The 18,631-nt window shown below is 33.1% G+C and overlaps 1 protein-coding gene across 2 annotated transcripts in view; it reads left to right on the forward strand.

The window, feature by feature from the left end:
- Positions 1-18,631, forward strand: part of LOC121370590 — a 304,206-nt gene that overhangs the window by 194,700 nt on the left and 90,875 nt on the right. For both annotated transcript variants that reach the window (XM_041495912.1, XM_041495913.1), the window contains 5 exons: positions 501-612; positions 7,084-7,142; positions 9,989-10,180; positions 11,344-11,425; positions 16,204-16,281. In XM_041495912.1, coding sequence (XP_041351846.1) covers positions 501-612; positions 7,084-7,142; positions 9,989-10,180; positions 11,344-11,425; positions 16,204-16,281 — 523 coding nt within the window. The remainder of the gene's footprint in view (positions 1-500; positions 613-7,083; positions 7,143-9,988; positions 10,181-11,343; positions 11,426-16,203; positions 16,282-18,631) is intronic.

Below are 18,631 nucleotides of genomic sequence, written 5' to 3' on the forward strand. Positions count from 1 at the left end.
TTTCAATGTAAAAATAGATAGCATTCTGACTTAATAGTCTAGTGGCAGGATGTAGTCCAGTAGTACAGTGCTCGTTTGATGTGCGGACAGTTTGGAATCGATCATTGTTGGTGGGCCCATTATTCTATTTCTCATTCCAGCCAGTGCACCACTACTGGTATATCAAAGGCCATGGTATGTGCTATCATGTCTGTGTGGGATGGTGCATATAAAAACTCCCTTGCTACTAAAGGAAAAATTATAGCGGGTTTCCTCTCTAAGACTATGTCAAAATTACCAAATGTTTGACATCCAATAGCCGATGGTTAATAAATCAATGTGCTCTAGTGGTGTCGTTAAACAAAACAAATTATAAATATATTGAAAAAACACAAAGATAAAATCTAGTATAACATTTCTACAAAGACCTAAACATAAAGGTAGCTACCATGTACATTGGCAGTAACAACTAATTAGCATAAAAGAATAAATCTTGTATTGTTTTCTTAATTTACTTTCAGGAATCCGAGCACAATGGGGAAGAAAGACTTTGAAGTGTGCAACTCTTTTCGTCACAGCACCGATGCAAATCGGATGTACATCATGGAGGGCCCAGTACAGTTTGCCAATGATGTGAGTGTATAGACTTGTTACAATTTGAAGTCACTGCAATATTCCACAGTGTATAAGTTAGTTATATACTGCCCTGTACAAGTGTATTGGTCTCAATGTTGGAATGAACACCTGCATTTTAAGAGTATGTTTTAGAAGGGCAAGAGAACAATTGTTATTACTAAAAGTAAAGGGAAATCCTGAAAGACACCTTTCATGAATAGTGAAAGGCCACCAAGACGAGTTTTATCTTAACTTGTCGTCAGTGACTAGAACTTATTTATGTCGGCATATGCAAACAAGAAAACTAAATATATCTACCTAGAATCAAACCTATTATGTTAGTATTTATTATACAGTGTAAATTATATAACTCACCCATGCATTTACAAAGCCCATTTGATTACGGTTCCATTTTTATCAATAAGAAGGTAAAAAAAACAAAATTAAATAAGAGAGGAAAACAAGTTACGTAGTTGCATGACTGGGAATATGCATATTACACTTAAGCAGTTTTCTTAATGTCATCCAGTCCAATAATACACGTACAAGATAAATGTTGCATTAAATAGGGCTTGTTTGTCTGATTTCAATGATGGTGTCATGATTAAGCCACGGCTGATAGGTACAGGGTTTGCAGCCTGGTACCGGCTCCCACCCAGAGCGAGTTTTAACGACTCAATGTAAGACCACTACACCCTTTTCTCTCTCACTAATCATTAACCATTAACAACTAACCCACTGTCCTGGACAGAGGCAAGATAGCTGAGGTGTGTGCCCAGGACAGCATGCTTGAACCATAATTGGATATAAGGACAAAAATAAGTTGACATGAAATGAACTGTCTGATTTCAACTCTTTTTGAAAAGAAAACAGAAACACTATGTACATTGGATTTAATCTGAAATGCTTTACAAATATTTTATTTGTATGGAGTTTTCCAGTTTTAAAATATCATTTCATGCCTCTTTTATTTTAAGATGTACATCTCGTATGTCCCTGATTAAAGCTGCATTCTCTAGCTACTAAATCTGTTTACTATTTAAGCCATGTAAGGTTTGAGTGACACTTGTACTCTAAATGTTACTGTCAGAATGACAGATGTGTCATTTCTCTGACCCGTGTAAGTAGGCTACGACGCACGTCTTTCTTATGACAGCTCTGATTGGTTACTTTTCAAAACAGTATCCAGTGATATTTCTGTTTTCATGTAAAATGTTTATTCCAGGAAAATTGGACATTTTATTCATATGGTAGTTTTAGGAAAAGTGACTTTTCCCCATTTGTCACAAATGGAAGTAAAAATGGTGGATTTTTGCTTCATCTGTGATATTTTAGCTCAGTATTAGCTAGAGGACTATGTTGACTTTAATTTCTATGATTATGATATAACGGGTTAAAAGGTGATCTGAATGGCAAAGCTAACAACAGGGAGTGAAACTGATCTAGTGGTATGTACATTTAATAATATAACTTACTTACATGTATGTAAATTAATATCTGACAATAGTTTAAAAGTTCATGAAGGGTAAAATTTCACTTTCTCTTAAATATACGGTAAACTGATCTTGAATCAGACATGATTGTGAGACGAACAACTTTGAAGCTGCATTTCTACGCTTTTACATTACAACAGGGATTAAAGAATAAATAAATCATTAAGATTAGCTACTGAATTCCTGTTATGTGATTGTAGTATTTTCATTGAACACTAGAAAACAACCACAGTGGGAACTTTGAATACAAGCAAAAATATATTTTAAAATTTTGTTTGTCTTTTCCCAGTGAAAATCAGGAAATTAGTTGAATATTTCAAAAGGAACTCATGTAGGATCACTAAATAAATATTCACGATGAAGATGGTATTTGTTTTAAGATATTTGTACACATATAGCACATTTAATTTTGTGTAAAACTTACGTGATGTTATTGATTTTAAGTGGGACATGTCAGATTTGTTTTTATCATAATGTGCGACTCAGTATCAAGTATAACATCAATGTCCAACTCAATATCAAGTATAACATCAATGTCCAACTCAATATTAAATATAGCATCAATATCCAACTCAGTATCAAGTGTAACATCAATGTCCAACTCAATATCAAGTATAACATCAATGTCCAACTCAATATCAAGTATAACATCAATGTCCAACTCAGTATCAAATATAACTTCAATTTCTGACTCAATATCAAGTATTATTCCTTGCAGACAGCACCAAGGACCAGATACACTCTATGTTTGTTACACTATATATGTTTCAGCGTGTTTTTGAAAGTTTGTTTTTTCATACAACTGAGTTATCAATAATATTATTTTGGTTTGTATATTTACATATTAATGCTTATTAATAGTAACCTACCCTACTGAAACTATGAATTTGACCAGATTGGAACACATCAAGTTTTCTCTCTAAGGAAGGTTAAAATGCTGTTAAATCCATAAATGTATGGCTGGTGTATATGGTGATGCATCTTTCAATTATTCAACAATTAAGAAATGGTCTGTTTAAAAACAAGGACAAGAACATTTTGAAGATGATCTAAGGTCTGGAAGACAATCTAAGGATAAAGCAAGGATTTGGCAACCATTTTCTGGAGTTGTAATGGATGACAACATGCCTCCAAAAACTACTATTTCTGGTGCCTAATATGCCAATTTTATGATAAAATTGAGACGAGCCATCAAGCCAAAAAGACGAGGGATATTGATGGCTGATGTCCTGCTGCTCTGTGCCAATGCTTCAAGACACAAGTGCAGGAATTCTCAAGCTGGAATCCTTCAGTGTGGCTTTGAGCAGCTTAATCTCCCACCCTACAGTCCAGACCAGGGGCCTAATTCACAAAACTCTCTTAGGCTCTGCTAAACAACAAAGCATCCTCTTTGCAAGTCTTTTAGCATTGCACTGCGAGATCGTAAAGTTGCGAGAGTTTAGTGAATCAGGCCCCTGGGCTGATATTATTGAAGCTATGTTAACGCTACAAAATTGTTACAACAATCATAGGCTATCATGTCACTGTGGCATGTGCTATAGTGACATCATAGTCTATGATGGTTTTACGATTTCGTAGCACTAAGGTTGCTTTAAAAATATGGGCCCCGGCCCCAAGTGATTATTGACTGTTGTGGAATTTGAAAGCCTTCCTTAATGTTACCTGGTTTTAAAGATGATGGACATCTGAAAGCTGCAAGTTCTGCTTTGTTAGCATCGGTAGCTTGAAGGATAAATGAACCAAATGTATTGAGGTCAAGGGTGATCATATTGAAAAGGAATGTCAAATGGTTTGGTCTATTATTGCTTTTAGTACCTAGTTCTACAAACTTTTTAACTATTCCTTATACCATAGGTGCTACTATAAACCAAGTTTCATTGGTCCCAACTTTATGTGAAATAAAGACTTGTTATCTACAGCTATTATGCAGTTGATATCATTATCTGTTTCAAAAAAGTTTGTGTGTTCTTGTATGCATGTCTGAACTATACAAATCACAATTTTTTTCATAAATATATTTTATATTTTAATTTTATGGAATTGTCATGTTATATATTATCAAAGGGATGTTTTTATATTGGTCTTGTTAAAGGCCTGAGGATCGACAGCTGTATTGGCCCAGAACAGTCAGACAGGTGTTCAGTGACCTATGACATGGTCAGTGTAAATACACCTACTGCTATTTGAGGGGAAGAGCTGGACTTTGCTTCCATTGTAACATGGCTTAATGGCTTACATCTTTAAAAAAAATGTTTGGAATATTAGTGTATCTGTATCCATTGTGTTCCTGGTTGTATGTGTGTATGGGTATGGGTACTCTATTTACGTGCCCATATCCAAAAATAGATTCAGGCATGCCTACCCCAGGTCTGGATTCTAACTCATCGGGAGCCAGTCCTGGGACAGGAGGGGTATGTGTGTAGCAGCTGTGTTAAAAATAGTGGGGTTTTTCTTCTTATGGTTGTGAAATGCAGTGGATATATTATTAACTGTCCATAGTATAGCACAATTATGATGCTAATGGGCATTAAATGTTGTGCAGAAAATATATCCTTATATTGGCCAGGTCTATGACTGATTTCTTTACTGGTGGTAATTATAATGGGTATAATTAAGGTATAATTGATTGTTTTTAATTTCCAAGTTAGTCCTCTCTATTTTATTAGCTAACAAGCCCACCAATTTGTTAGTCTTCTGTATTTCACACATTACTGGATTATCCATAAAAAAAAAATTCTCTCCTGAGGATGCTGGTTTTATTCAGTTGAAATGTCTAATATTTTTTAAAATGTAGAATTTTTAGGTGGTTTGATTGAAAACCATTTTTTTAAGTTCTCTATTTTGCCCACCAATTTTTTAGTCTTCTCCACTTCATACATTACTGGCTTACAAGGATACCAATTTGTTAGTCTTCTCTACCAGGGCTTCTAGATTATGGTAGCCCCCACTTCCATGGCTAGTGATATTCAGTGTTGGGCTAGTAAATAACTACTATTGCCATGCCCAAATATTGCAGTTTTGTCTATTTTGTAATATTCTGCCCTCACCACAACCCCCAGTGTCAGTGTTTTTAAGCTCTATCTCCCTCTTTAGGTGACATATCTGATTATTACAATTAGTCAAATTGTATTAACATAAAGTAAAGTAGGACTAGTGAATTTTTTATCGTGGCTAGTAAATGTTTTTAATCACTGATCCCATGGCTAGTGGATTTTATAAAAATTCAAGAAGCCCTGTCTCTACTTCATACCCTACTAGCTTACAAGGATACCGATTTGTTAGTCTTCTCTGTTTTATACAATGATTACTGGCTTATTCATACCTTTTGTTTTCTCCCGAGGATGCTGGTTTTATTCAGTTGAAATGGTTGATATTTTTAAAAACATACAATTTTTAAGTGGTTTCATTTAAAACATTTTTAAAGTTTTATTGCAATTTTTATGATACAAGTGTAAAATTTACTTTTTACAATGTATCTCACTGTAACTGTATAAACTAACCACTGATCCATCCAAATCGACCAAGATCCGCCACCCATCTACTCCAGAAAGTCAAGCAACATGCCACACTTTGTTTTTTGTTGTATTAAATATCTTTTTGTCTTTCTCACACTGTTTCCATGTTTCCCTGTGTTGTCTGTTTGCAAACTGCTGTTCGTATTTCGCTTGTAATGGGTCTGAATCATGATCAGACAGGTGCTGTAAGAAATTGTGCATTTATCTCCCTTGTTTTACAGAATTGTTTCTTACTATGGTGGTATTTATGTTTTATCTTGGTTAAGCTTAAGTCTTAATTTCTTTCTTTTTATATAATGATAGAACAAGATGACATAATCTTATTTTATTTGGAATATATTCTTAATATTGGAGGTATAGATTATGGCATTTAATAAAAAAAAAATATGATATAGTCTTTACATTCAGTCATGTTTCTACATATCTTTGATCTATGTTATCTACCATAATAACTGGCTGTTATAATCATTCTCATTCATTTCAAACAAGGCATTTACAATATTATGTTTCATAACATTCCAGGGGTTTTTTCAAATTTAGACTGAATTATTTAGATTCCTTACATCAGTTTTGAAAACATGAGAATTGTCAGTGTTATGTGTTTTGATCTATTAAAACATGGACATCAGTAAAAACTGACTTAGAGTATGTCTCACAAACTACATGTATATAGGTGTAATAAACTACCATGGGCCAGTTGTTCAAACATTAGTTAGCTAAACCAGTGGTTAACAAACATTTTCAAAACCAAGGACTGAATCAATACAGATAATAATTGAAGACATAATGTTAAAACTTGATTTAGAAGAAGCAAAGATATCCATACAAACTCAAATCTAAAGTTTATTTTGTATTTGTGCAAAAATAATGAACCGAAAAATATTAGACTAATCCAGGGTTAATTTAACTATGCCTTGAACAACTGGGCCCAGGTATGGTAGCCACTGATATCTCACATGTGGTTGTTTATTTGAGTTTTGTGAAATACATACACAGAACTTCACATACATTGTTTACACTTCCTATTTATTGCACAAGTTTATTTTGTGCAAGAATATATACCACGAGACCGCATAGCAATCAAGTGGTATGTTCTTTCGCAAAATAAACCTTCTTTTATGTTTTACAAAAACTGTTTTTAATTTAATGTCATAACAACAGTTTGTTAAATCTATGATCAAAACTCCTTTCATGGATTTACTTAACGTTAAGAATCTTACTCTGCGGCAGCCTTGTGTAATGTTTTAAATACGATGTGACATAATTTGTAAATCATCTATGATGTCAGTAAATAAAAGGTGCTAACTGCAGTAAAAATAAAAAGGGAATTCCCCATTTAAAAGTTCCGGTCCAGATCGCACATTATGTGCAATACAAAATAAATTTATCACACGGTTTCAAAATGTCTTTATCACTATAGTGAGATTGAATAGGTATGTAATAAAGAGTATTATGTAATTGTGTTTCCTCTTTCTTTCCAGACTCAGACTCAACACTACCTGTTTCTCTTCAGTGATCTCCTCCTGATTGCAAAGCAGAAGTAAGTGTAACCTCATCAGTAAACATGATCCTCTCTTTAGTTTGGCCATGGGAAGAGGATATTTAAAGTTGACTAAATATGTTATCATTGAAATTAAAATATATCTTCTGATGGGAAAGTTCATATAAAAGATCCCGTGCTGCTAATGAAAAAGTTTACCAAGTTTTCTCGAAGACTACAAGTAAAAAAATACCAAAATCTTGACATTTAATAGCCATTGATTAATAAATCAATGGTGATGTCATTAAACAGACAAAAACTTATTTTTAATAAACCTTAAAAAAATGCTTTCTCCGATGAGCTTACAACTGGACTATTGAGGTTTGTATCTCATCTGGCATTGGATCTCAGTTTTATGGACTGAACAATGTTTGGTGTAAAGACATTTGTAGCCAGGTACACAAATTGTCTTTATCACTTATATGTGCTGCTTCAGTTGCCATATTCACAGCTAAATTTACAAAGTGATTTATAATTCTACCTTTTTAAAAATTCTGTATGATGGTAGATTTTGTTAGTGCACACCAGTGAAATGGGTATGACAAAGCACAGTAATAGTAATGTTATGTCTGTGTAAAGTGACATTGATTGGTCTGTTTAAACAAATTGTGATGCTACCTGTAGCCAATACTCAGCAGTGATATAGTAATAATAATGATATGTCTGTGTAAAGTGACATTGATTGATCTGTTTAAACAAATTGTGATGCTACTAGTAGCCAATACTCAGCAGTGATGTAGTAATAATAATGTTATGTCTGTGTAAAGTGACATTGATTGGTCTGTTTAAACAAATTGTGATGCTACCTGTAGCCAATACTCAGCAGTGATATAGTAATAATAATGATATGTCTGTGTAAAGTGACATTGATTGGTCTGTTTAAACAAATTGTGATGCTACTAGTAGCCAATACTCAGCAGTGATGTAGTAATAATAATGTTATGTCTGTGTAAAGTGACATTGATTGGTATGTTTAAACAAATTGTGATGCTACTAGTAGCCAATACTCAGCAGTGATACAGTAATAATAATGATATGTCTGTGTAAAGTGACATTGATTGATCTGTTTAAACAAACTGTGATGCTACTAGTAGTCAATACTCAGCAATGACATCAGATTTTCATGTAACATCTTGATATGTTACTAATGACGCAGTGGTATAGCGTGGGTTGCCAATGCCCGGGGCAAGGCAAGTATTGCACCCCCTAACCAGTGGACCGTTAGCACCCAGAGTCCCTTCCACTAGTCCAGAATTTTGCATCCAGGGCAACTGCCCCGGTAGCCCTGCCACTGCTACGCCACTGTGATAGAGTTCACAACCATTCCATATACCGATTAATATTTGTTTTTTGTTCATTACAGTTGTGCCCGTAAAAAAAAAGGTTAAAACATCTTAACTAACAAATAGATAACAGATTTACTTAAATGTATTAAAAGAGTAAATATTTTTTAAAGTGTTCTTTGCTATATCAGTTTCAGATTAAGCATTTCATGGGGGGGGGGGGGGGGGTTGTGTGTAAAATTATTGTTAATAAGACTTGTCAGAAGTGTATGTTTAAGAAGATTTACCAAAAGTGGATGAATGTTCTCATTATATAACTATATACATGTTTTTAAAATTACAAATCACAAGTTTGGCATGTCATTAATAGCAGTAGGCTTCACAGGGTGTATACTACCAAATCAAATCCCATAGACGACAATAGTAACATATGTGGCTAAAACTCCTACCTGCAACGTATCAATCGACATAAATGCCACGGATATAAATACTACCACTTCTCACCCTTAAGTGAATCACAAAAAAGTGGGTGTCAAGCTGCTCATTTCTGAGATAACAGGTAGCGTCTATGACTACCCTAGTTCCGCACAAAATTTGAGTACTTTTTTTTACAGGTACCCCATACATGTTCCAAGCACAAGGCTACTTGACACAGTGGTACTAGATGAAATAAAATTGCATACATTTTTAGCCCAGATGAAACTAATTTTTTTTACAACCAACACACTCACATTTATAACCAATCACAGGACTTGTGGTGTTCACTTCTCTATCAAAAGTTTGGTGCACCTCGAACTTTGACCCAGCCGGAAGTTATTTGGTTTAGTACTACCTACAACAATGTATTCCATCTCATTTACACTGCTGTATGACATATATACCTTTGTCTTTTTCTCTGGTCTCACTTGATGCGCGGTCGGTTTAGGATCGATCCCTGTTGGTGGGCTATTTCTCGTTCCAGCCAGTGCATCACAACTGGTATATCAAAGGCTGTGGTATGTGCTATCTTGTCTGTGAGATGGTGCGCATATAAAAGATTCCTTCCTACTAATGGAACAATGTAGCAGTTTTTCTCTCTAAGACAAAATGTCAAAATTACTAAATGTTTGACATCAGTAGCCAGTGATTTATAAATCAATGTGCTCTAGTGGTGTCGTTAAATAAAACAAACATCTTTTTTGACTGGTACGTTGCAACAGCCTTACATTTGTTAATAAATCTAAATTTACAAAATGTTGTTCTTGAGAAAACCTTTATATAAAAATGCTGTAAGCTTAGGATTTGCTGTAATTAATAACCATACAAATAAACACATTACGTAATCCCAAATTATTTCTGTGTACAGTTATTGCTTTTCAAAAACTACTGTCATTTACATGTGTACATATTCCTGACATAATTACAATACCAGTTACTTGTATTGTTAAAGAATAAAAACGTGTTTCTTTAATACCATGTATCAAAAACTGTCAAAGTCACTACATTATACAAGTATGCATTAAAAAATGTATACAAATAAATAAATAAATAGCTTTTAGTATAACAATGTTTTATTTATTTCAGATCTAATACAACCTTCAAGTTGAAAAATCGAATTCGGGTTTGTGATTTATGGATTGCAAATTGTATTGAAGAGGTCACGGAAACTACTAAACTACATGACAGGTCATTTGTGATTGGGTGGCCAACCAAAAATATTGTTGCTATTTTCAAGGAGCCTGAAACTAAAGACTTGTGGCTGTCAAAGCTAACAGAGTAAGTAACTCATGTGTAGGGTCAAATAAATGTCAAAAGTTTATCATTGATTTCGTTATGTCCATTTTGGTGATGTGAAAACATCAGTCAATCTAGTCATCTGTTCATTCATCCAAAACCCACTCCATCCCTCCATCCATCCATCCATTCATCCACTCATCCACCCATCCACCCATCCAGTCTTCCATCCATCCATCCATCCATCCATCCATCCATCCATCCATCCATACATCCACCCACTCACCCATCCTTCTATTCATCCATCCATCCACCCACCCACCCATTGATCCATCGATCTATCGATCCACTCATCCAGTCTTCCATCCATCCAGCCAGTCAGCCAGCCAGCCCGCCACCCACCCACCCATTCATCCATCCATGCATCCATCCATCCCATCCATCCTATCCATCTGTGAGGTTTCTGTCAACACTGGTTGCGTATTGGGGTCATTATTGTACAGGATAAGTTACAACTGATAAATGATGAAAACCAGTTTTCATGTATTTAATTCAGTTCAAACCATTCACTGTAGACTACTGTGGAATCCTCACATAAGTCAGCTACACTCTCCACTCTTTTCCCTCACCTGCATTCATAATGCTTCTTAAGACCAAAATCTGACTTGTACATAAGAATATATTATAGTATTGATACTTTGGTATAGACTAACCTTTGATTCAGATTATCATTTTTGTTTTCAAGTATCTCAAGGTAAACAAACTGAGGCCTAAGTTTGTGTACTGTGAGAAATAAAATGTGTAACTGTGCTGCTTTCCGCACAAGTGTTCAGTTATTCATTTTGATGGGATGTTCATACTTTGATATGACATTGTTTTAAATGCTGTTACATTTTCAGGTAAGAGAAGCATTGTGTAATTTCCAAAAAGGAAAACACATGTAAAATTTTGAGGAATCATATCTAGATTGACAGCAAATTGTTAGATTGTCCAGACACAAGAAAATCTTTGAATGAGAACAGGAAGTTTAATGAGATTCAATAAACTGCCAGAAGAATGAGAAATAATCTGTAACGAGTTTTCAGTTCATTTTTAATGATGTCATATAAAAACAGATTTTTCTAGCTTTGTCCACAAATGTTTGTGTTTTCACTGGTTTAAAGCACAAACATTGTTTTTGTGACACAATTGTTTTATTTACACAGACAAATACAGGAAGAAAAACTAAAAGAAGAGGGCAAGACACTACAACTGAAAATTGTCCACCGCAAAAATGATACGGTTAAAGTAAGTAAGAAAGGTGTCTGTATGATAATTCACTTGTAACACATATAGTTCACCCATTGGGCTATTTCTTGTTCCAGCCAGTGTTCCACAACTGGTGTAACAAAGGCTGTGGTATGTACTATCCTGTCTGTGGGATGGTGCATATAAAAGATCCCTTGCTGCTAATCAAAAAGAGTAGCCCATGAAGTGGCGACAGCCGTTTTCCTCTCTATATGTCTGTGTGGTCCTTAGCCATATGTCTGATGTCACATAACTGTAAATAAAATGTGTTGAGTGCGTCATTAAATAAAACATTTCTTTCCTTCCTTCATATAGTGCAGGACACTTTTTTTTTCACCCATAGCTTACTTCCACAAATCTAATCTTGTGGTTTTTAATTTGTGCATTCATTGGTGAAGCGCTCGCTTGATGTGCGGTCAGTTTGGGATCGATCCCCATCGGTGGGCCCATTGGGCTATTTCTCGTTCCAGCCAGTGGTGGTATGTGCTATCCTGTCTGGGAAAGTGCATATAAAAGATCCCTTGCTTCATTAGAAAAAATGTAGCGGGTTTCCTCTGACTATATGTCAAAATTACCAAATGTTTGACATCCAACAGCCGATGATTCATTAATCAATGTGCTCTAGTGGTGTCGTTGAACAAACCAGACTCTTTTTTTTTTTTTTTTGGACATATTTACATGATCATAACTGGTTAAGCAAAATGAAATGGGTTAGCTCAATGTTGTTGTTTTTTTGTGTAAACCATAAATGATTTATGCTTATTTTCAATTCTTAGAGGCCTTTATTTATTACCTCTGTCGTCCTTCTTTAGGTTCTAAAGTTGATTTTGCTTATGTGAATGCATAATGAAATTCATATGTTATGATATTTTTTTATTTATTATTTAAAAAAAATAAAAAAAATGATATTTTACTGACATTATAATCACTGTTACTCTATTATCATTAAGCGACTTGTGACATTTATTGGAACATTTGTGTGTAATACATTAAATAAAATAAAACTATGATTGTAAAACTAGAAATGTAATTTAAATATACAGTGAAACCTATCCAAGGGGCTATTCAAAAGTTATGTAACACTCGAGGGGTGGGTAGATGTATGTCCAAACGTTATGTAGCATTATAGGGGGTGGGGTTTTACTTGTTACCATGGGTGTCCATTTTAGAGGGGTTCATTAATACTTCTATATTAAAAAAGTGTAATTTATTAATGGGTTTTTTAAACATCTTATACATGTAAAAGCATAGTAAAAATTACATATTCTATAAAATAAAATAAATAAACTGATATATACAGCATTACATTCCTTGATTATTTTTTTTAGTTTATTATTATTATACGGTAAATTATACTACAATGTAGTTACAATACAACGCGACCTGGTAAATAGGTATTGACAATTAGCGTCAGTGTATGGCAAGCTTAAATCAAAGCCGCAGGCTAGCTCAGTTGTTTACTCTGTAAACAGTGAGATTCCTTTTCTCCAGGTATTGACTGAAGTGTCAAAACATCCCGTAAAACAGGCTACCTTAGTGAAAGAACACAGACAAATGTACGTTTAAACCTAAGCTGTGGCTACCACAGTGATTCCAATCTACCCATACGCTGTTGTAAATGCTTGGATACTGGTCACATTGGCTCAGTGGTTAAACCATTAGCTCTAAGGCTGGAAGCTGCTTGGTTTATATCCAGATATAATACTGGCTTTACACAGGTCTGTCATAAACCTTTAACTTAGCGTGTGGCTAGGTCCACGACATATTTTTTTTAAACATTTTTTTTTTTTTTTAGGGGGGGGCCAAGACATGTAAGATTGAAGGTGACTTACAGTAAAATTTAATAGAATTGTGTTTTTTTGTTTTTTAACGACACCACTAGAGCACATTGATTAATTAATCATTGGCTATTGGATGTCAAACATTTGGTAATTTCTGACTTGTAGTCATCAGAGGAAACCTGCTACATTTTTCCTAATGCAGCAAGGAATATTTTATATGCGCTTTCATAATCATAATGGTTTGATTGCGTATTGATTTGCGTCTATTCATATGTGCTTATTTCTGTATGTTATTTGCTGTGTCTTAAAGTATCTGTTCAAACAATTTCTTAAAGAGAATCCTGAGTTTGGTGCCATTGTAACTTGCTTACAACTAACAGATCCCCTTTTAATGACTAAAACTACATATTAAAGATATTTTCCTGCTTATAATAATATCAGTGTCTGTAGAACAAGGTGTTTGTTGTCATCCTAATGTTTGTAATAGCCCAAACCAGATTTTACTTGCCATTAATTTGATATTTATGAAATAAACAACTAATAATGAAGAAAAGGAATGGTGACTGCTACAGACATTAGCACACAGCCACAAACACAGTGGATGTACAGGCACTGATATTCTAAACAAGAAAATGTATTTAATAAGTAATTTTACTCTTCTTTTCTTTCTTAAATTATTTTTGTGCTTACATCCAATTAAGGTTCAAGCACACTATCCTGGGCACACACACACCTCAGCTATCTGGGCTGTCCATCCAGGACAGTGGGTTAGTTTTTAGTGGTTAGTGAGAGATAAGAGGGTGTAGTGGTGTTACACCTACCCACTGAGTCATTAAAACTTGCTTTTGGTGGGAGCGGGTACTGGGCTGTGAATCCTGTACCTACCATGTCTGATGGATTAACCACGACACCAAAAAAGCCCTGTTAGTCAGAAAGACCTTACAATGGCTCTTTGTCCCTTTAAGGACAAAATGAAAATTAAGGTCATAGATTTGGCGCTATAACTTTAAAAAATAGACATTTCCTAGATTAATAACGTATTGCATGGTTAGTTTCACTACACCACATTTATGTAAATGCTATGTTTGCCTGCATAATTTATCTAAACTATAGATATAGACAAAACATACCCTACATTAACTACATACATGTATCCAGAATTCTACACATGCTGTGTTATTCTTATATCAGTTATTACATTTACAGAAATGCAACTCTTTAAGTTTGAATATATATCCTACACAACTGTTTGAAACTGAACCAAAAGCAAATACAATAGCAAATATTTTCAACTCTCCTTCACCACCACACAAAATATTAATACTGAATTTTATCCTGCAAATCATTATGTATATTTGCAAGACCAAAAATATAAGGCTTTTTTAAACATGACTACTTTTACACCAATTATAATCAGTAAATGAATGTTGTATTGTTCAATGTTACTTATTCTTTTAATTTCAGTTGATGGTTTTGATTTTTAAAAACCTATTTAAAGACAACTTTTATGTTAAAAATACAAGATAAATTATTTAGTTTTGGTTCATACACAATTCTAACTTTTGCAGAATAAAGCCAATATCTTAAGACAGCAACCAGTTATTCTCTAATGATCTCTAATTTTGATTTAATTGCTAAAAAAAATTCTATGATGACAAATGAATATGAGATATCCAGTCATCTATGGTACAGGAAGCATGCTTAACCTATATCCCTACACATTAGTAATTACAATTTCACAAAAAAAAATCTTTTTTTTTTTTTTAGCAAACATCATTTACTTCCCAGTACATTTTCATGTCACTGAAATGTTCCTATATGTACAAAAAGTAATTAATGTCTGGAATGTAATTTAGTAATACCAGTGGTCATGATTATATATGCAAGTCAACGCTGACAAATGAAGGAAGGAAATATTTTATTTAATGATGCACTCAACACATTTTATTTATGCTTATATGGCGTCAGACATATGGTTAAGGCCCTTAACCCGTAAGGACCACACAGATATTGAGAGAGAAAACCCGCTGTCGCCACTCCATGGGCTACTCTTTTCGATTAGCAGCAAGGGATCTTTTATATGCACTATCCCACAGACAGGATAGTACATACCATGGCCTGTGTTATACCAGTTGTGGAGCATTGGCTGGAACGAGAAATAGCCCAATGGGCCCACCGACGGGAATCGATCCTAGATTGATTTCCCATCAGGTGAGCTCTGTACCACTGAGCTACATCCCACCCCCTGACAAATGAAGACAAATTCTGGTTATTTTTTCATTTCAATTTATTTCCGTGCTTATATCCAATTAAGGTTCAAGCATGCTGTCCTGGGCACACACCTCAGCTATATGGGCTGTCTGTCCAGGACAGTCAGCTATTTGTTAGTGATTAGTGAGAAGAGGGTGTAGTGGTCTTATACTACTTACCCAAACTCGCACTGGGTGGAGCCGGTTCCAGGCTGCGAACCCTGTACCTATTAGCCTTATGTCCAATGGATTAACCACGACACTACCAAGGCCAATAGAAACTGAGAATTCTGAAAAGCATTTGGGCTGACAGTGTTTCTGCCAGAAAGTAAGTTTTGGGTATGGTGCCCAGAATGCAACAACAGTCTATAGGGAATATGGGGGACCTCCCCCAAAAAGAACTGCAGTCAGTACAAATTAGACAATACCCTATTGCTGATGACAAAGCAACATAAGTTGCTACGTCATTGTTCTTGTCAGGTGCGCATTCTTTGTTTAAATAAAATGTTTAAAGTTATTAAAATGTCTCATTTGTTACTGACGTAAGTTTCCATAAAAAATGGGTTAAGTATAAAGTTAGAGTTAAGAAAATCATACATCATTAATTTTGTCAAAAGGTCAACTTAAAAAATAAAATCTGCATGAAAATTTGGGTATGGCACCATACCCGTTTTATCCTCTGGCAAATAAAACCCTGGCTGATTATTGTTGGGCTCTATGTATGACCATCTGATGTTTGGTTTTACAGACCTGCTTCATCCCCGTCACCAACACGAATGATGTCAAAGATGTCCTCAAGCTGTGTATGGAACAGTTCCAGATTCCAGTAAGTCACAATATGGTTTTCAAGTCACTAATTTCATTTTCTATTGGTCCATACAAACCCTTATTTTCTTCTAGTTTTTTTTATTTTATTATTTCCAAAATTTTGGAGTATATATATTGGATGATTAAAAAATGTCCCCTTTTTGAAATTGAATAGGAGTAGATAATATATATATAATATATATTTTATATTAATACGTAATATATATTTTATATTAATACGGAATATATATTTTATATTAATACGTAATATATATTTTATATTAATACGTAATATATATTTTATATATAATACGTAATATATATTTTATATTAATACGGAATATATATTTTATATATTTTATATTAATACGTAATATATATTTTATATTAATACGTAATATATATTTTATATTAATACGTAATATATATTTTATATTAATACGTAATATATATTTTATATTAATACGTAATATACATGTATATTTTATATTAATACGTAATATATATTTTATATTAATACGTAATATACATGTATATTTTATATTAATACGTAATATATATTTTATATATTTTATATTAATACGTAATATATATTTTATATTAATACGTAATATATATTTTATATATTTTATATTAATACGTAATATATATTTTATATTAATACGTAATATATATTTTATATTAATACGTAATATATATTTTATATTAATACGTAATATATATTTTATATTAATACGTAATATATATTTTATATTAATACGGAATATATATTTTATATTAATACGGAATATACATGTATATTTTATATTAATACGTAATATATATTTTATATTAATACGGAATATATATTTTATATTAATACGTAATATATAAAACATATTTTCATGAATACTGCCAAACCAAGTACATGTAGTAACAATAAAATGTTTATTTGAAAGTATACAAAGTTACTTATTTTAAAACTAATAACTAATAGGGGTATTTGTTATATACCATAGGCTTAAAATATAGATAGGGTATATCATGCTTTTTGTGAAATGAAGTTAATTGTTTCCACATAATCACAAGTTCACATAAAAATTAAATATGACAAAACAGCCTGAAATGGACTATTTATTATATATACATGTGTGTATATATATATATATATGTGTGTATGTGTATGTGTATGTGTATGTGTATGTGTATGTGTATGTGTATGTGTATGTGTATGTGTATGTGTATGTGTATGGATATACATGTAGGTATAGATATAGATATCAGTTAAATAATTTTGCCAAGGGATATTATTTAATTATTTATTAAGGGATGTTGCCAAAGGCTTAATATGTAAATAAAATTTGCAAGCTTTCTTTGCCAAAAGATTTATATAACTATGCATATGAGTTATTTATATAAAATACATTTGTATTTTGACTATTTTCACTATTGATAAAGGTTTTATTTAAAGATGACAATTTGTCATAGGGAGATGACCAACAGCCACCGTATTTAGTTTTTTTTAATAGAATTACAAAAAATCTGATCAAGTTGAATAAAATCAAGGACAAAAAGTTAAATCAAACATTTAAAGATTTCATCATTAAATATATTGTTGCTACAATTCAAATACCTGTTAGAGATCATTTACAAGAGCCAAATTATTCAAGGGCAGAAAGTTAAAAAAAAATTCAAACTGATTTCTTAAATTTATTGGGACTTCACTGCAAATATCCCAAATATCTGCTATTGACTGTATACTGTGAATCAAGGTAACATCCTCATGGAAATAAAATTCAACTCTTCGTTAGGTCAAAAGGTTTGATTGAACAAGGTTTAAAGTTGACGTCTGCTCCATGCGTAACTCTTCGGCAAGGAGGAAGATATATTTCAGTAATGTGGGTAACAGCAGTGGAGGATCTCCTTATTGAGTATACTAGCATTACAAGTGTTCTTGTTTGATTGCTTTTAAATCAAGGACAGATAATTAACATTTTAAACATAGAAGTTTGTACATGGAAATACTAAGTTTAATGTTGTCTGGAATCATCTATAGAGGTAAGCAGATATATCTTCTTGTTCTTTTCAGAACACTCAATAGTGTACATGTACCATTGTGTAAACTTACCAAGTTGTATATAGTGAAATTATGTTATGCAGGCTGCATCAAAATTAGATGTTATTTCTGAAATTCTCATGCTGTCACATGGAAATATAATATCTTATATAAAGTTATAAAATTTTGGTTTAACTTCATAAATTAAAAAAGTAGGTTTTGTTAGAATAATATTAACCTGATAACAAATGCACATGGGCTCTGAATTTTGTAGGTGGTGGCATGATGGTTCTTGTCCAAATCAAATGAAAATACACAAATGTGGATAACAATG

This window comes from Gigantopelta aegis, chromosome 4 (assembly GCF_016097555.1).
Source record: "Gigantopelta aegis isolate Gae_Host chromosome 4, Gae_host_genome, whole genome shotgun sequence".
Classification (NCBI taxonomy): domain Eukaryota; kingdom Metazoa; phylum Mollusca; class Gastropoda; order Neomphalida; family Peltospiridae; genus Gigantopelta; species Gigantopelta aegis.